Source organism: Dendropsophus ebraccatus, chromosome 3 (genome assembly GCF_027789765.1).
Source record: "Dendropsophus ebraccatus isolate aDenEbr1 chromosome 3, aDenEbr1.pat, whole genome shotgun sequence".
Classification (NCBI taxonomy): domain Eukaryota; kingdom Metazoa; phylum Chordata; class Amphibia; order Anura; family Hylidae; genus Dendropsophus; species Dendropsophus ebraccatus.
Window position 1 is genome coordinate 51,461,038 of NC_091456.1, and position 20,872 is coordinate 51,481,909.

The window sequence follows — 20,872 nt, forward strand, 5'->3', positions numbered from 1 at the left end:
AAGTTCATTCAGGGTAGCGAATGCTGGAAATACAAGATAATAGGCGCTCCCTGGGTGAATCAGTTTTACAGTAAAATGAAAGGAATGGTAAGGAATGTGCTTACCTGGTAGGGTTGTACTTAGGGCACAACACCTTTTTGCGCATAGAAATAGAGACCTCAGTGCTGCCGCTCCAATGCCCAGGACAGGATGCCTCGAGTCGAAGGTTACAGGATGCAGAGAAGTGTGCAAAAGGAAAGTGTTGGCACTTTCGCACGCGCATGCGCACACATCCAATATGACTCGTACTGAGCTATATGTATCTATTTTTTCCGTGTACCTCAGCTTAGAGTCACTGCGCGTGCGCGCACATCTAATAAGGATTTTATTCAGTCTTATGGATCCAGCTTATTCATGAACTTTAATCACACCGCCATTTTGGAGTAGCACATCCTCTAGTGCTTTACATGAATAGATCACATGACCATATCATGTGATCCCCAAAGCCCGATAATCACTCTATCTCCACGTATACATTACAAACATAAGCACATCCCTTCTGCATGTTTATGATTAAAGGTTTTAGAAGTTTTACAACAATTATTTTACGTCATATATTGTTTTATATCGAAACAGATCGCTGGCTGACAGCTAGCCCGCCCCCTAATTACAGGGTTGGCGCGTTTTCTTTGCTCTTTAAATACTCCTATGCTGCTACTGTATTCATGCATTTGGCTTGAAAAAGAGGCTTTGTAGCCTAGAAACACGTTGCCTTTATGCTATAATAAACAATCTTGTTCCACCACGTTGTTCTGGGAACCACTGTGCGCCACAAGATCTCCTTTATGGAAGTGTTGATCAACGTGCCAACACTTTCCTTTTGCACACTTCTCTGCAAAGTTCATTCAGGGGATCCATGATAAATTTATTTATAATAAAGGTCCATGATAGGGAAATATGATGCAAGTTCATAATAGAAGTCCAACTCCAACCCTGATAGGGGTCCAATTCCAACCAGGATAAGGTAATAGACACTCATCTGTAATAGATTCTCTTCTCGATTATACTCTTTCATCTTCTTCCCCCCCCCCTTTGTCTTTTGATAATACTTACATGTTCATTTGTGTGCTTCTTATAAGCCGGGGTGAGGAGATGAGCCCTATCTTTACTGCTAGCCATTTGATAGGCTTCCCGGAGAAATTTATCCAGGTACCCTCTTGCCCGGAGTCTGTTTTTGAGGTCATTGGCCTAATTTTTAAACTAAGGAATCTAAAGAGTTGTAACACAAAGGTATTGTGTGTGTGGAATTGAGTCCCCCTAGTCTTAAGAAAGTATACCACTGCGACTGTCCTAAGGTTGTGATCAATTGACATATAGAGAGCCTCTAGGTCAGATATGTCAAACTCAGGCCCTCCAGCTGTTATAAAACTACAATTCCCATCATGCCTGAACAGCCAAAGCTAAAGCTTTGGCTGTTCAGGCATGATGGGAATTGTAGTTTTGAAACAGCTGGAGGGCCTGAGTCTGACACCCCTGCTCTAGGTCAATGCTTGCTAGTAGGGCTCCGTCCTCCAGTATAATCCCATCCACCCTTTTCAACAGGTCAGTGGTATCTCTCAGGAAGGAGGGTAGTGCTGGCACAAACGGCTTTAATACTTAGATTAATATAGACCCCAACATTTTGAGTAATGTTACCTGCACCAGACACAATGGGCCTCCCTTTCATCGGAAAATGTAGCCCTCATCGGATAATTGGCGATCAGGAAGTCAGATTCCCTGTCATTAACCACATGAGCCATTTTGGCCTCATTGACCATTGTTTTTAATTCAGACAGAGAAGATGAGCAAGTCTTTGGTTACAGGCCCTCCAGGCACTCATCCTCAGAAGTCCTGTCTATTGTGGAAATTATGTATACAGTACTTCCCTCAACCTGCTCCTTTATATAGTATAGCCCCTGTGCCTGCCTGCTGCCTTATCATACCTCCCAACTTTTGAAAAGAGCAAAGAGGGACATGTGCGCCCCGGTCCCCATAGCCACGCCCCCATAGCGACCCTCCATAGCCACGCCCCCATAGCAACCCTCCATAGCCACTCCCCTACAGTCACCACATGCTGCTGACTGAATAGTGCCCTATACAGTATCCAATCCCGCCAAAAATGCCCTATATAGTATCCAATCCCCATTATAGTGCCCCACATAGTATCCAATGCCCCCATATAGTGACCAACATAGTATCCAATGCCCCACATAGTGCCCAATCCCCCACATAGTGCCCCACATAGAATCCAATCCCCCACATAGTGCCCCACATAGAATCCAGTGCCCCACATAGTGTCCAATCCCCCACATAGTGCCCCACATAGTGCCCCACATAGAATCCAATCCCCCACATAGTGCCCCACATAGAATCCAGTGCCCCACATAGTGTCCAATCCCCCACATAGTGCCCCACATAGAATCCAATCCCCCACATAGTGCCCCACATAGTATCCAATGCCCCCATATAGAGCCCCACATAGTAGCCTATGCCCCCCATATAGTGCCCCACATAGTATCCAATGCCCCCATATAGAGCCCCACATAGTAGCCAATGCCCCCATATATGCCCAACATAGTAGCCAATCCCCTATATAGTGCCCCACATAGTATCCAATCCCCTCATATAGTGCCCCAGATAGTAGCCAATCCCCATATAGTGCCCCACATAGTAGCCAATCCCCCATAATGCCCCAGATAGTAGCCAATGCCCCTAAATATGCCCCACATAGTAGCCAATGCCCCCATATAGTGCCCCACATAGTAGCCAATCCCCATATAGTACCCCACATAGAAGCCAATCCCCCCCATATAGTGCCCACATAGTAGCCAATCCCCATATAGTGTCCCACATAGTAGCCAATCCCCATATAGTGCCCCACATAGTATCCAATCCCCTCATATAGTTCCCCACATAGTAGCCAATCCCCATATAGTGCCCCACATAGTAGCCAATCCCCCATATATGCCCCACATAGTAGCCAATCCCCCATATATGCCCCACATAGTAGCCAATGCCCCCAAATATGCCCCAAATAGTAGACAATGCCCCCATATAGTGCCCCACATAGTAGCCAATCCCCATATAGTACCCCACATAGTAGCCAATCCCCCCATATAGTGCCCACATAGTAGCCAATCCCCATATAGTGTCCCACATAGTAGCCAATCCCCCATATAGTGCCCCACATAGTATCCAATCCCCTCATATAGTGCCCCACATAGTAGTCAATCCCCATATAGTGCCCCACATAGTATCCAATCCCCCAAATATGCCCCACATAGTAGCCAATGCCCCTATATATGCCCCACATAGTAGCCAATCCCCCATATAGTGCCCCACATATTATCCAATCCCCCCATATAGTAGCCAATGCCCCATATAGCGCCCCACAGAGTAGCCAATACCCCCCATTTGTGTGGTCCCAGCGGAAAAAAACAATAAACCAGTAACTCACCTGTCCTCCGGTCCCAGCAGCTCCTCTCCCGACACAGCGCGCACTCCCGTCATCCTCCGGGGCGGGCAGCGGGATACAGAGTCACTGACTGTAATGGAAGTGATTCATGATGGAGGCTGCAGGTCACTTCCGGCACAGTCAGTGACTCTACTCCTCTACCCGCCCCGAAGGATGACGGGAGTGCGCGCTGTGCCGGGAGAGGAGCTGCTGGGACCGGAGGACAGGTGAGTTACTGATTTATTGTTTTTTTTGCTGGGGCCACATATAATACGGGACACGGGGGGCCGTTCCGGGACCGCGGGACAGCACCCCGAAAATGGGAATGTCCCGCGAAATCCGGGACGGTTGTGAGGTATGGCCTTATTGTCATCCCAACTCTAAATCTTCTGTATCCCAGTAGTATACAGTTACAGCAGAGCAATTAATCAAGAAATAACCAAAACCAACATTGTGTAAGGTGAGATGCATGAAGGGTGTGTGTTTTACAGTCCTTATCGCCAAACTTTAATCACTAAGCAGATAACCTGAGGAAAGAGGACCTATCCTGAGAAACACAAAAAGTGGCAGTAGATGAAATTAGACTATTCTCTGATACTGTACATACTACCAAGTCTGACAATGGCTCTCCGTATTACAGAGAAACTTTAACCCCTTCATGCTGCAGCTAGTTTGGGCCTTAATGACCAGGCTAATTTTTCAAAATCTGACCTGTCTCACTTTATGCTCTTATAGCTCAGTGATGCTTTAACGTATGCTAGCGATTCTGAGATTGTTTTTTCGTGACATATGGCACTTTATGTTAGTGGCAAAATTTGGTCACTACTTTGTGTGTTTTTTGTGAAAAACATCAAAATATCATGAAAAATTAAAAAAATTGCATTTTATGAACTTTGAAATTCTCTGCTTCTAAAAAAAGAAAGTCGTAGCACATAAATTAGTTACTAAGTCACATTACCAATATGTCTTCTTTATTCTGGCATAATTTGGTAAACATATTTTACTTTTTTAGGGTGTTATGGGGCTTAGAAATTTATCAGCAAATTATCACATTTTTGTGAAACTGATTTTTTTAGGGACCAGTTCTTTTTTTAAATGGATTTAGAAGTCTGGTATCCTGAAAACCCCCATAAGTGACCCCATTTTGGAAACTACACACCTTAAAGAATTAATCTAGGGGTATAATGAGCATTTTAACCCTACAGGGGCTGGAGGAAAGTATTCACAATTAGGCAGTAAAAAAATTGAAAATTTAAATTTTCCAATAATATATACGTTTAGATTAAAGTTTCTCATTTTCAAAAGGAATATGAGACAAAAAGCACCCCAAAATTTGTAATGCAGGTTCTCTTGAGTACAACGGTACCCCATATGTGGGTGTAAACCACTGTATGGGCACACAGCGGGGCTCAGAAGGAAGGGAGCGCCAATTAGCTTTTCCAATGCAGATTTTGCTGAAGAAGTTTCTGAGCGCCAGGTGCGTTTGTAGTGCCCCTGTAGTGTCAGCAGAGAGAAAACCCCCCATAAGTCACCCCATTTTGGAAAGTACACCCCTCAAAGAATTCATCTTGGTGTGTGGTGACCATTTTGACCCCACAGGTATTACAGGAAAGTATTCAAAAGAAGACAGTAAAAATGAAAAACTCGAATTCTTCCAATAATATGTTCGTTTAGTTTGAAATTTCTCAATTTCACGAGGAACAAGAGGAAAAAAGTACCCCAAAATTTGTAACGCAGGTTCTCCTGAGTACAATGGTACCCCATATGTGGGCGTAAACCACTGTATGGGCACACAGGAGGGCTCAAAAGGGAAGGAGCGCCAATTAGCTTTTTCAATGCAGATTTTGACCCCACAGGTATTTGAGGAAAGTATTCAAAAGTAGACAGTAAAAATGAAAAACTCGAATTTTTCCAATAATATGTTCCTTTAGTTTGAAATTTCTCAATTTCACGAGGAACAGGAGAGAAATGTCACCCCAATATATGTAAAGCAGGTTCTCCTGAGTAGAACGGTACCCCATATGTGGGCATAAACCACTGCATGGGCACACAGCCGGGCTCAGAAGGGAAGGAGCGCCAATTAGCATTTTCAGTGCAGATTTTTCTGAAGAAGTTTCTGAGCGCCAGGTGCGTTTGCTGAGCCCCTGTAGTGTCAGCAGAATAGATTCCCCCCAAAAGTCACCACATTTTGGAAAGAGCACCCCTCAAAGAATTCATCTTGGTGTGTGGTGACCATTTTTACCCCACAGGTATTAGAGGAAAGTATTCAAAATTGGCCAGTAAAAATGAAAAACTCGAATTTTTCCAATAATATGTTGGTTTAGTTTGAAATTTCTCAATTTGACGAGGAACAGGAGAGAAAATTCACCCCAAAATCTGTAACGCAGGTTCTCCTGAGTAAAACGGTACCTCATATGTGGGCATAAACCACTGTATGGGCACACAGCAGGGCTCAGAAGGGAAGGAGCGCCAATTTACAGGAGCAAAACCGCAGCTAGTAATGGTTATTAGAATAGCGCAGTTACTAAAATAAAATAAAAAAAATGAGATTACAGGTAATGTGGGGTGGTTACGGGCAACCAGGGGTGGTTATGGGCAACCTGAGGTGGTTACAGGTAATCTGGGGTGGTTACGGACAACATGGGGTGGTCACGGGCAACCTGCTGTGGTTACAGGCAACGTGGGGTGGTTACAGGCAACGCGGGGTGGTTACGGGCAAAGTGTGGTGGTTATGGGCAACGTGTGGTGGTCACGGGCAACCTGCTGTGGTTACGGCAACGTGGGGTGGTTACAGGCAACGTGGGCTGGTTACAGGCAACGTGGGCTGGTTACAGGCAACGTGGGCTGGTTACAGGCAACGTGGGCTGGTTACAGGCAACGTGGGCTGGTTACAGGCAACGTGGGCTGGTTACAGGCAACGTGGGCTGGTAACGGGCAACGTGGGCTGGTTACGGGCAACCTGCTGTGCTTACAGACAATCTGGGATGGTTACGGGAAACGTGGGGTGGTTACGGGCAACCTGCAGTGCTTACAGACAATCTGGGGTGGATACGGGCAACGTGGGGTGGTTACGCGCAACCTGCAATGCTTACAGACAATCTGGGGTGGTTACAGGCAACGTGGGCTGGTTACGGGCAATGTGGGGTGGTTATGGATAAACTGAAGTTCTTATAGGCAATCTGGGGTGGGTACCTGTAATCTGACATGGGCACCGCAATCTGGAGGGGGTCATTGGCAATTTGGGGTGGTCAGAGGCGACGTGTGGTGGTCAGAGGCGACGTGTGGTGGTCAGAGGCGACGTGCGGTGGTCAGAGGCATCGTGGCGTGGTCAGAGGCATCGTGACGTGGTCAGAGGCAACGCGCGGTGGTTACGTGCAATCTGGGGGGGGGTTACATGTAATCTGGCATGATTACGGGGAACCTGGGGGGGTTATGTGCAACCTGGAAGGGTTACAGACAATCTGGGATTGTTACTGATAAACTGAAGTGCTTATAGGTAATCTGGGGTGGGTACATGTAATTTGGGGTGGTTACGGGCAATCTGGAGGGGGTCACTGGCAATTTGCGGTGGTTACGGGCAACGTGCGGTGGTTACGGGCAACGTGCGGTGGTTACGGACAACGTGCGGTGGTTACGGACAACGTGCGGTGGTTACGGGCAACGTGCGGTGGTTACGGGTAATCTGGGGAGGGGTTAGGGGTAATTTGGGAGTAAACTGCAATTATTACTATAATAAAAAGTGTGTGTTTTATTTTTTTGTATGTTTGTCACTTTTTGTACTTTATACATTCATTTTCACTGTATTACTATGATTACTGTGATATTTTCTATCACAGTAATCATAGTTCAGTGACAGAGACCAAATTGGTCTCTGTCACTTTAAATTTTCAGAGTTGGCTGGTTGTGAAGCGCATGCGCACTTCATAACCAGCCAGGACGTCGAGGAGGAAGGAGCTCCAGGAGCAGGTAACGTATATGGGGAAGGGGGGGGTGACTGGGGTGACAGGTGGGGTGGGGGGCGACTTGGGGGGTGGGGGGACATCACTTTTTATCCCCTGTCACCAATCATTTATGGTGACAGGGGATAAAAAGTGTCGGGAGCACATGGTACAAGCGATCAGCGGTATATAGTATATACCGCTGATCGCTTGTACCGGGACCCCACAGGGGAGTCCCCGATGACTGCCCCATGCTCTCCGCTACCTCCGGTGGCGGAGAGCATGGGGCTTTCATTCATTTTAACTTTTTAATCGCTGTGAACCGACGTTAGTCGGTTCACAGCGATGGCGGCGGCCATCTTGGAAATGATGGCCACCGGGGGAGGGGGGTTAGTTATCGGGGCACTAGGGGGGTCTGATCTGGGGTCTGATATACACTTATTTCATCTCCCCCCGCCGTAGATTCACGGCGGGGGGAGATGAAAGGCGGCGGCGGCACCGGTAATCCCCTTTACCGACGGCCGCCGCTATAACGTTAATAGCGGCGATCGTCGGTAAGGGGGGGGGGGGGGCGGGACGGACCCCACACACTGCCCCAACCGCTCAGCTACCTCCGGTAGCCGGGGGGATGGGGTGGGGGCCGTCCCGGCCCCGCAGCCTTATTCTCTGCCATCACCGTAAAAAGCTGATGGCAGCAGAATAAGGACCATTAGTGACCGCCGTAGAAAGCCGTATCGGCGGTCACTAAGGGGTTAAAGTGTCACTGTCGTGATTTTTATTTTTTTTTTGCAGAAATCAATAGTCCAGGCGATTTTAAGAAACTTTGTAATTGGGTTTATTAGCCGAAAAATGCATTTTTATCATGAAAAAGCAGTTTGAAGCCCTTCCCCCTGTCTTCATTGTTCTCCTATGGAGAGAGCTAAATAAAAGACCAAAACAGGACAACAAAGAGTTAATCTACAAATCCCTCACCCTTTATCTCCTCTGACAGTCAGCACTGACCTCTCTGAGTTCTGATTACAGCTGTCACCCAGCTCCATGCCTGTAATCCCTTTGTTCTCAGCTTTCTGCTGCCGGCTAACTCCCTCCTTCCTCCTCCCCCCTCCCTAGAACAGACAGGTTGTGTCTGATGCAACAAGTCACAATTTTCAGATTTTTTTTTTGCAGTGGATGGAAAAGAGGAGGGAGGGGGGGACCTGGGAAAAGGCTTTTTAAATGCAGATAATGGCATATTTGGCTAATAAACCCAATTACAAAGTTTCTTAAAATCGTCCTAGACTATTGATTTCTGAAAAAAAAAAAAATACGACAGTGACTCTTTAATTGTAGCAAAAACAGGAGGTACCAACTGTTGAAGGGAGGAGCTGATTCTATACATTGATTCTATAAATTGTGGAGCTCGGGGAACAGATCTGGAGGTGTTGCAGGGGGATTCTTTACATCCCTAACCTGTTCACTCCAGGCTATTTATAAAGGTGACACCCTCCCCATATGTGTTATACTTGCGTTTATTGCTGAATAGGACACTGACTACTTTTACTATTTGTTGCACTGGACAGCAAATTCTGTGGTAAAAAGGTAAGTACTAGAGCTAGGGATACATTATGAGATACTGAGATCTTCCTGCAGGACTGGTTATGTATTCACTAACACTCGGGAGGGTATATACCTCCACTCTCGTTCGTTGCACAAAATGGTGTCACTGCAGTAACTGTGTCGCATAAAAAAAAAAAAAAACGTTTATAAAGATTCTTACATTTGTTTCATTATTTTGTGTGATTGATCCTGACTGTGTAATTGTTATATAGACCATAACTGTTCATACAACTTATGCTCATGTGATAGCGGGCATCCTAACACGCAATCAAACAGCTTGTCTTCTGGATCATCATGCTGAAAAATCAATCTGCCTAGAACACTCCAAGCCGGGTATAGCAAGTGAAAATCCTGTATACCACATACAGTCTTGTGTGGTCTGTGTCATAGGCAGTACAGGTAGTGAGGGCAGCAAGTACAGCAAAGGGGTAGAGAGGGTCACTCCCACTGGAAAAGAGAGGGGGCACTGAACTGGTGGCAACTGCTTGGAAACATAACACAAATCTACAACTTTGGTTACACAACAATATAAATCAGTGCTTTAAATTTTTGTTGAAAACCCAGGTACACTTTAAAAAAGCAATGACGAGAATTTTTCTGTGTTTACAGCAAGAACCATTGTCATGGCAGTGCCGTCAGTTCTTGTTGTACTACGTAACAGTTTTTTTTTTTCCTTATTGATATATTGAAAACTTGTCCAAAGTGGCTTTGAGGGTGTAATCTGGACGGAGAGAAAGCAATATCTGTTCTGCTCCTGGCACTTCTATTCTACCTTTCTGTTCTATAAGTATAGACCAGTGTCTGCACAATGTTCCCAATTTTGGCAACATTGTACAACCATTGGTTACTGCATGTGCGCTTGTATTTGCCTGCATGCATTAATGGTGATGTGTAACAGGTATAAACTTGCAAGAAAACAGGGAGGTGGGAATGAAGCACTGGGTGGAAGGAAAAGAATTCTTTTTCTCCTTCTGGGTAAACGCTTTAACTTTAGACCAATGTATCCAGGCAATTATATTTGACATAAATGCTTTATGAATCCAGTGTAAGGGTGTTCTTTATTTTGTGTTACTGCTTTCAGGAACCAACTACAGCAATAGAAAGGCTTCCTCTGCTTGGTCAGTTTCTGGGCCGTCTTTGCTGGAACAGCCTTGTTATTGGACATGGTAAGTGCAGAGGCCTGTGTTATTATCCACTAGTGATGAGCGAATACTGTTCGATCGAATAGATATTCGATCGAATAGTAAGGTATTCGATCTATCGAATATTATCGAATAGTTCGCTGAATATTCGATAAATATTCGATAAGCGTTCAAATGCCCCTACTTCCGTTTTTTTTCCTCCAAGTGGTCGAATAGATGTTTTCAATAAACGAATACCTGCTGACCCAGCCCTGTTTTGCCCTAGAATTAAATATGTTACTGATCAACGGAACCTTGGTCACTATGGTTTACACAAATTTACAGTACAGTACAGGTGTGTTGCTTGTACCTGAAAGCTTTTGTCAGATGCAGCTATATTTCTACATTGCAGTTCTTTCCATCCAATATAAGGCTATATTCACACAACTTCAAAAATAGAGAAAAGGCAGTCGATTTTGCTATTTGCATTTTTGCGGTGATTTAACTGATTGCAATGGCAATACATTGAATGTCAATGGAAAGACAGACGTCCAATGCACTCAATGTATTGAATAATGGATGTTTTCACAGCGGACGTCAAAATAATGATCATGATCATTATTTTCGGACGTCTTTTGCAGACAGTGGACATTTTTTATTGGTCGTTCACACACAATTTTTCTTTTCTCACCGTTCTTTCTCCGTTTTTACTAAATTAAATGGACTTTTTAATTAAGCCGCATCCAAAGGGCAATTAGTAACCCCAAACTAGAATAATGTACCAGCAGCCATCATTGCAAGGGAAGGCTAGACAGTTAAATAACTTTATTTTAGACTCAAAATGACAAACGCCATTTTAAACAGACCTGAAAAAATGTTGTGTGAAATTCAAACCTGTTAAGGGCTAAATATCATATAATCTGTGTCTTCACTCCAGACTCAGCTGACATCGGAAAACGTGGTCCGGACCTGGTTCGGGTCGGGTTCGTATGAACCCGAACTCTCCGTAATGATTCCCGCTGCCTGGCGGCTCCGTGCAGCGGGGGGATCCAGCGGGAGGACCTCCTGGAAAACTGGGATACAGCCATAGCCATAGGCACACCAAAAAAGACTCTAGACAACCAACTATAGGCTATAGTAGAGAAGAGATCTCAGGAAAGCTCAGGTGGCTCAGTAAAGAAGTCAGTGAGGGTTGAGGAAAGTGGAATGAGGGGAGAAGACAAATTTGGTACCAATGTGCCCAATGCAGCTGTCACCAAATTTACAAAACTAACATTTTATATACAGTGCCATGGTGGAAATTGTAAAGTTAAGCTTCTGACTCTCAGTTTTTATTAAGGAGTTGAAATTATTCTATAAAATCCACTAAATAACACAAGTATGTGTGATGACTTTAACAGCTAAATTTTCTTTTTTTAAATCTTCATTTTTTTTTCAACCCAGATGTTTCATTTACACGTCACCCTTTATATCATCTCAGTAGTGTTTTTACATAACATCAACCTACAGCCACTTTCCTTGGGTCTTTAACAGCTGGAATTTATCTTTTTCCCTTAGTAAAATAAAGAATCGAGCAATCCTTTTTGGTCTTTATTTCTTTTTATATTTAGAAAGGCCGGAGACATCCCCCCCCCCCTTTTTTTTTCTTCTTCTTTAATTACAATTCTCAACATATTCTCAGCTTTATTGTGCTGAGCATGCATTCTGTGTGTGGGGAGCAGAGCAGGCAGTTAAATGGCTTTTACTACTGTGGTGTAGTGCTTGGGTTATTTTCTCATTGTAAAGCAGGAAATCATAATCATATTGTCTAAATGCCTGCTCTTAAAGAATAGACTTTGCAGAGTTTCCTGCATAAAAAAATGACCACACTAGACGGGCAGAGGGTACTCGATAAAACATAGCTCTCATCCACTCTCATAAAAGAATATCATGGTGGAAAATGAGATCTGTTTTTTCCCCCGACCCATTTGACAGTGTGTATCCTGTCAAGAAAATAAATACAATACATGGTTGTCTCTTGAAATCGGGCAAACTTTACTGATTTACAAAGATGCTACCAGCAGGAGGTCACAACAGGCCTACAGGCCGGCTAGACATTTATTACATGAGGCTGCTTTACATCAGTATTAACATCTTAAAGCACCTGATGAAACTATGGAGTTCAATTAAAGTAGCTTGTGTTTACCGTTATGGCCAGGTATGTTTTATCTTTGTTACATGCTTGTGTCGCTAATGACAAGAAAAATGCATGAAATATAAGACGGGCTACGGTCCTTTCCAGGAAATTGTACATTTTCAATTACTTTATTTAATGGTTTTAAAATCCATAACTCGTTTAATGAAATCCTTCAAGTCTGCACCCTCCTAGTTTGTGGAGATAGTAGTTATTATTGTTTTTTTAATGAATGCTAAATGTATTTTAATAATTTAGCCTTTTCATCCCAATTTATGGACAGCCTCTGAGTCATTTTGCACTTCCTCTGTGTATGTTGGCATGGGAAAGCACCGCTATGGTAGAGTTTAGTGCAGTTAAATAAAAAAAAAAAAAATAAAAAAAAAAACTTTTTTTCCTTCTTAGAAATTCAACCCTAATTATTTAAACTTCAAAAATCCTGGACATTTTCATTCAGTTTTATGTTTGCAGTATTATTGGTCATTTGATACATTTGCACAGTTTTTTTAAATGGCTTCTTTGTATAAAATTAGACATATAAGCTGCACACATTACTTTTTCCCCAGTTCTCTGCACCACAACTACAAAAAGACATTAATAAACTGGGCTTTGAAAATGGAAGGCCTTTAGTACAAAACTTATAAGGAAAATCTTAAAGGGGTTTTGGCAGTAAAATAGTTATGGGTGAATGTATGATCACTGGGGCTTGACTGACAGAATCCCTTCTGATCATAAGAGTGGGGGTTCCCAAGTGCCCTTTGTAAATTGTGCAGCAGGTTGCTTGCCTGACTTCTACTCCATTTACTGCTGTCGGATTGATGGCAGAGAAATGATAATTATTTGTTAACCCCTTTTGTAGTCCGGTGGGAAAACGATTTAAGACAATGGAACCTTCCAGGGTACTGACCTGGTCCAGAATGAGTAGAAGAAGAACTAAAGAAAGTTTAAAGGAGAAGTATTGCAAGAGGGAAGTTTGAAATCAAGTACGAACTTACTTCTCCCTGTGCCCACGGTGAGTGGTGGGACTGGCCTCGGGACCCCTGTCGAAGGGCATTTTCCTCCAGGTTGTGTGTGGCAGCGTCCCACCCCAGTCACTGACTGGTTGAGCGGCCAATCAGCCGGGTTGTGACATGTGCAGGGCAGGAGATCCTAAAGCCTGGCGGAGGTCTCAAGGTTGGTCCTACCACTCACCACAGGCACGGGGAGAGGTAAGCTTGTACTTTTTATCAAATTTCCCCTGCCGGCTGTTGGATTTTAAAAATGGCCAGACTTCTTTAACTGCAAGTGCTTGCAGTTTACAGCTGTCAGGAGTATTTCGTCCTTTCCCCCTCCAGCAGCGTTGCACATGGTGACGTCATTCAGGTGCTGACATCAGTTGTTTTCCAAGGAAGGAAAAAAAGAGAGCAGAGGGCTGTGCAGGAGCTGGGAGGTTAGGCAAGTATAGTGGGGAAACCTGACTGCTCGAAAATTTTTTAAACATATTTGGATTTAATTGTATGTTTTCATTCACTTATGTGAGAAATGATAAGAAATGAACTATTACTTGAGTGATTACACATTTTTCACTTTAAATTTGAGTTCAGTAGTGTAATGTGAGTTTTTGTTTATTATAGAAAACTATATTAAATAACACTTTTTTGCAGAGAAAACTCGGCAGTTGCTGATCTATTGTCTTTGCTGCTTGACCAGCAGAGAACCACAGAATGCTATAGAAAGAAAAGCTAATAGCTGGATAAAGGTAAGATGGTTGCCAGCAGTATATGGGCTTATTTAACCCTTAGGGGACACAGCCAGTTTTCATTTTTGCATTTTTGTTTTTCCCTCCTCGTGTATATAAGGCCATAGCGCCTGCATTTTTCCACCTAGAGACCCAAATGAGCCCTTATTTTTTGCGCAACTAATTGTACTTTGCTATGGCAGATGTAATTTTTGCCTAAAATGTGCCGGGAAACCAGAAAAAAATTATATGTGTGGTGAAATTGAAAAAAAAAATGTTTTTTTTTAATTTGGGGGGGGGGGGGGGTTGTTTTTACTATGTTCGCCCTGGGGTAAAACTGACTCGTTATATATGTTCCTTAAGTTGTTACGATTTCAACGATATGTAACATGTATAACTTTTATTTGATTTGATGGCTTGTAAAAAATTAAAACCTTTTAAAGAAAATATATGTTCCTTAAAATCGCTCCATTCCCAGGCTTATAGCGCTTTTATCCTTTGGTCTATGGGTCTGTGTGAGGTGTCATTTTTTGCGCCATGATGTGATCTTTCTATCGGTACCTTGATTGCGCATATATGACTTTTTGATCGCTTTTTATTACAATTATTCTGGATTTGATGCGACCAAAAATGCGCAATTTTGCACTTTGGGATTTTTTTGCGCTGACGCCGTTTACCGTGTGAGATCAGGAATGTGATTAATTAATAGTTCGGGCGATTACGCACGCGGCGATAGCAAACATGTTTGTTTGTTAATTAATTAATTTATTTTTATTTATAAAATGGGGAAAGGGGGGTGATTCAGACTTTTATTAGGGGAGGGGATTTTGTGTTATTAAAAATACATTTTTCTTTTACTTTACACATATACTAGAAGCCCCCCTGGGGGACTTCTAGTATATGCACTCTGATCTTTCATAGAGATCCATGCAGTATAGTTATACTGCATGAATCCATGAGATCGGTGTTCTATTACTTTTGGCTGCTGCAGCCAAAAGTAATACAATGGCGAGCCGGGATCAGCGCCATTATGGAGCAGACCCCGGCCCGGTATGGATGCAGGGATCGCCCCCCCGCAACCGCGCCGCAGGGGGGCGATCCCCCCACTAGACCACCAGGGATGTATAACAGCAAGTATTTAGAAGCAGCTGTCAACTTTGACAGCTGCTTCTAAGTACTTAATTAGCGGGCACGGCGATCGGACCGTGCCCGCTAATAGCCGCGAGCCCGGGCTACATGCGGCACCCGGGATCGCGGCAGTTCAGAGGGGGGTCGCCGCGCGACCCCCCTCTGAACTCCCATAGCGGCACGAGGACGTTCAATAACATCCTGGTGCAGCTATGGGTTAAACCATTTTCTATTTGTAACCTTTCTAAAATGGTTTTAGGATGCTTTTACACAGGCCGTTCCGGCTGCAGGTAGTGATTTACGTATGTCAGCTGGACTTGCAGCTTCAGGTTTGGTTTTAAATGGTGTTAAATGGACAGCAAAAATGCAGTGTGAACCCAACAAGGACAGGAGGCATCAGAACTGCAGCTGTGGGGGGATCAGGGCAGATGAGTATGCTTTCATTTTTAAAATCACTCTCAGTCCATTATAAAAACAAATTCCTAGCTGGAATAATTAGAGCAAGAAATGTGTAGGAAAAGTTTTGTATAAACATTTACACCCAGGATAAACTGCTTGGAAAAAGAAGTGACCTATCCAAATGTAAACTAGAGCTCTGTTATTTTGCTTTTATTACTTAATGTCCATGTAATGACCTCGGACCTGGAATAAAAACATTGCAAAGGAATTAAAGGGGAACTATAAGCAGGTTCATGCAAAAGAACCTGCTGATATTCCCCTTTAGCTGCTTACCTTCTGTTAATAGCATTGGTCTTCTTTTTCCTGTCAGTCTTGCTGTTTTGGAGCAGTTTGATAGAAGCAAATATGCTAATCAACAGAGACAGCACAACAGTGACAGCTGTGGTAGTGAAAGGTACTGATTCATTGTGAATGTATAAGGGAGCTGATCTGTGACATACTGAACTAACTGAGCCATTGAACTAAATGCCAGGAGAATGAATCAGGGGAGTCTTAATTAATTCACATACGTATGACTGAGCTCAGCAGTGACACCTATGGTAGTTACAGGTATTGATTTATGACAAATGTATGAGGAAGCTGAAATGCAGTAAAGCTGCAACTAGCAAATTTATCACAGAGTGAGGTTACAAGCGTCTGTGCTAGCAATAAGTATGGGCCTATGGCTATTAAGATGACTTAATCACAACAGGTAAGCTGGATGAACACACTCTCTCACACACACACACACACACACAGGCACATGCACACAAATTCTCTCCCACATTCAAACACACACTCTCTCACACACTGGGTGTGTCTAGGTAGTGTATTTTCATAGTTTTTTTTACATTAGTTTTGTGTTTTTGGGATGTGCTGTGTGTTATAACTTTCATTTTTTAGCTCAGGGGACTGAAAAGCCTATGACAGTGTGACGGCGTGTTAGAGCTGAACTCACTGTTGCACTCTGCCTTTAGTTTATGATGCTCTAATCTTTGCCAGGAAAGTAATATAGATCATTTTGTTCACTTTGAACATTAGTTCATTTTGAACTGATCATTCACAAGCTACCCATTACTAACCAGCACTAAGGAAAACTAGTGGTTCAATTGCCAGTATCAAAAGTAGAAAAGAGAGGGTGCATCCTTGGCATGTGCCCTGCTGTAGAGAGGAAATAAGACCAATAACCCCTTTAGGACCAGGCTAATTTTCGTTTTTTGCGTTCTCGTTTTTTCTTCCTTGTGCTTAAAAGGCCATAGCACTTGCATTTTTACACCTACAGACCCACATGAGCCCTTATTTTTTGCGTCACTAAATGTACTTTGCAATGACAGGCAGAATTTTTGTATAAAATATGCTGCGAAACCAGAAAAAAATTATATGTGCAACGAAATTGAAAAAACAAAAACAAAACGCAATTCTTTTTCTTTGGGGAGTGAGGGGGGGTTTAGTTTTTATGCCGTGTGTCCTATGGAAAAACTGACATGTTATATATGTTCCTCAAGTCAGTACGATTACAATGATATGTAACGTATAACTTTTATTTTATTTGATGGCTTGTAAAAAATTCAAACCATTGTTAACAAATATATGTTCCTTAAAATTGCTCCACTCCCACGCTTATAGCGCTTTTATGCTTTGGTCTATGGGGCTGTCTGAGGTGTCATTTTTTGCGCCATGATGTATTCTTTTTATCGGTACCTTGATGGCGCAAATGCGACTTTATGATGATTTTTCTGGATTTGATGTGACCAAGAATGCGCAATTTTACACTTTGGGATTTTTTTGCGCTTACGCCGTTTACCGTGTGAGATCTGGAATGTGATAAATTAATATTTTGTGCGATTACGCACGCGGCGATACCAACCATGTTTGTTTATTTATTTTTATTTATAAAATGGGAAAAGGGGGGTGATACTAACTTATATTAGGGGAGGGGGCTTTTTATTAATAACACTTTTTTTTTTTTTTTTACTCATACACTAGAAGCCCCCCGCTGCAGCCAAACGCAATAGAATGCCGAGCCGTGATTAGCGCCATTACGGCGAAGACCCCGGCCGGCACCAGACACGGAGATTGCTCCTCCGTGATAACCTCACGGGGGAGCGATTTCCCCACAAGACACCAGGGAATCGGCTGCAGTAAGTCTTCAGATGCACCTGTCACCTTTGACAGCTGCATCTGAAGACTTAATTAGCGGGCACGTCGATCGGACCGTTCCCGCTAATAGCCGCGGCCCCGGGCTACATGCCGCACCCAGGACCGCGGCGGTTCAGAGTGGGGTAGCCGTGCGGCCCCGCTCTGAACTCCCCCACTCGCGCGAGGATGTACAGTTACGTCATCGTGCGGTAAGGGGTTAAGAGAGATAACAGCTGTGGGACATTTGTATAGTAAAGTTTGAAGTCGAATATGTTCTGTATTTACTTCTCTTACACTGGATATTTGTTCACTGTTGTCTGCTGTTGCTTTTTAGTCACAACCCTTAGTTTTTGATTGTATTGTTAAGGTCAGTGCCGGATTTCTATGTCTCTGGCCTAAAACAGGGCTGTGGAGTTGGAGTTGAAGCTAGTTTGGGCTGCAGTCGGAAAAAAAACATATCAAATTGAATTTATGTTCTATTAATCTAAGCCCCTTATTTAATAAAACCAGAAAAAAACCTTTCTCATATACATTTACGTCCCTCCATATATCAGTAAATAAAACACTGGCCCTATTACGTAGAAAGGCATGGTCGGGGAAAATATGTCAGTCACTATTCGCCAGTTTGTTTCTGAGCTGGAAGAGTCCATTGTGTGGGGGGGAGATCTGTGCTGTTCTCTTCCTGGATGCTGGATGATTGTATTTGAGCAGTAGTGTAATATGAAGATATCCTATGTAATAAAGAGGAGGAGAAGACATAAGTAGTGTAGCAGTAACATCAGTCCTCAGTGTGGTGTTTTCTGGGTGAAGATTGTGTGTTTTTCTTCAGTGTTCTATGGCAGCAGCTGTGTGTGTGTGTGTGTGTGTGTGCGCGCGCGCTATGGCTGCAGCAGGCTGTGTGTGTGTTTGTGTGTGTGTGTGTGTGTATGTATGTAATGTGTGCTATGGCTGCAGCAGCTGTGTGTGTGTGTATGTATGTATGTGCGCTATGGCTGCAGCAGCTGTGTGTGTGTGTATGTATGTATGTGCGCTATGGCTGCAACAGGCTGTGTGTATATGTATGTATGTGTGCTATGGCTGCAGCAGGCTGTGTGTATGCTATGGCTGCAGCAGCCTGTGTGTGTGTGTATGTGTGTGTGCTATGGCTGCAGCATGCTGTGTGTGTATGCTATGGCTGCAGCAGGATGTGTGTGTGTGCTATGGCTGCAGCAGGCTGTGTGTGTGTGTGTGTGCTATGGCTGCAGCAGGCTGTGTGTGTGGATGCTATGGCAGCAGCAGGCTGTGTGTGTGTGTGTGTGTGTGTGTGTGTGTGTGTGTGTGTGTGTGCTATTGCTTGCCCCCACAGTGACCCTCAACATCACTCTGTGTGACTATCAGTATGGCTGATCCCTCTGTGTCACAGGGATTTGGCAGTGTTAGCAGTGTTTCTTTGTGTATGGTGAATATTAGAAACATCGAAGATTGTCAGCAGGAAAACCCACCTGCTCCATCTAGTCTAGTTCTGAGTTGTTCAGGACATGGAGGCTGGAGACTGGCTGAATCCTCTACACACACAGGAGAAGCTGCTTTATATACAGTATTCCTTTATTCACTCAGAAGTTGTAACAGGGTTATGTAGGACATTAGGGAGAAGCTGCTGAACCAGTGTGATAAATAACTCTACTGGTATCTGACCGGCCATTTATGAAGGAGCAGGAGTCTGAGTCAGACCTGATAAAATTCAGGAGTTGGAGTTGGAGTCGGAGCTGCGGCTTACCGACTCCACAGCCCTGCCTGCTGTATCCATATTAATTAGCTGCCTTTTTTCCTTTAAAATTTTTTTCCTCATTTTGGGGGATTTAGAGCCAATTTTCCATAGAGTTTTGATCTCAACATACAACGGTTTCAACATACAATGGTCGTCATGAAACCAATTAATATTGTATGTTTAGGGACGACTACATCGCTATGGCTGACCTCTATATCACAGGTATCTGGCATTGTTAGCAGTTTTTCTTTGTGTATGGTGAATTCTAGATAGTAGTGAGTTGTTCCGGACATGGCTGGAGACTGGCTGCATTTACTGCACAGACAGAAGAGAATCTGCTTTATATCTTTGCCTTATTCCCTGAGAAGTCGCCCCAGGATCATGTAGGACATTGCACAGAAGCCACTGAGCCAGTTTTACTTTACACCAGTGTGATAAATAACTCCCTTGGTCTCTGACTGGACATTTATGAAGGGAGTTGGAGTCTGTCCCTGATAAAATTCAGGAGTTGGAGCTGTGGCTTACCTACTCCACAGCCCTGGTTTAAAGTGACACTGTCCCCCCTTTTTGCATTCTGACTTCTCTACACTGGTGTAAAGGGGTAAATTTTGCAGTTTTCTTACCTTATTTTATATCATACGTCATGGTGCTTGTTCAAGTAAAAAGTGATCGTTTTTCAACTGCAGTTTGTGCTAAGTGGGCGAGGCTTCACAGCAACAGCGCCACTTAGACCCGCCCACAGCGCAACAGTTGACCCCCGCCCCCATGACGTTATAAGCACATAGGCCCGTCCCCTTGACGCCCATTGGTATGGGCCGAACTAGAGGGGGTGGAGCCTTAGGCCAGCCTGTTCCATTGGTTGGCGAGGTGGCAGGGCCTATATGCCTATGAAGTCATTGAGCCCGCTTAGCACAATCTGCAGTTGATAAAAGATGACTTTTTACTCGAACAAGCACCATGACGTATGATATAAAATAAGATATGAAAACTGCTAAATTTACCCTTTACACCTGTGTAGAAAAGTCAGAATGCAAAAAGGAGGTGACAGCGTCACTTTAAAGTTAAACTGTCACTTCATGATTTTGCATTGACTTAAATGCATGTAATGTTGTGCTAAATTACAGTACCATAGATGTAGTATCTTAATCTTTAAAGTGTGACTGTCATTTAAATGTGTTTTTAAGGGACCCTTCTAAAACTTCTTTAAGTCTTATCTGTTCTACGGTATTTATCGGAATGCAAATTACAGATTAGTGATCATGTCTTTGTTGATGTATAACATACAGGTGATTTAAAGGGAAATGATTACTTAAGTTCAGTGATGAAATTTTAGGTCTGACTTAATATTCTAACTTGGTTGAGGCTAAGCCATTTCTGTTGCAAAGCACAGTTGTTTTTTAGAG

General features: G+C 43.5%; 1 protein-coding gene across 4 annotated transcripts in view; it reads left to right on the top strand.

Annotated features, from left to right (window-relative positions):
- FANCC (FA complementation group C) overlaps window positions 1–20,872 on the top strand; it is a 90,032-nt gene that overhangs the window by 6,653 nt on the left and 62,507 nt on the right. For all 4 annotated transcript variants that reach the window (XM_069961752.1, XM_069961755.1, XM_069961753.1 and 1 more), the window contains exons 3-4: window positions 10,088–10,172; window positions 13,944–14,038. In XM_069961752.1, the coding sequence (XP_069817853.1) occupies window positions 10,088–10,172; window positions 13,944–14,038 (180 nt within the window). The remainder of the gene's footprint in view (window positions 1–10,087; window positions 10,173–13,943; window positions 14,039–20,872) is intronic.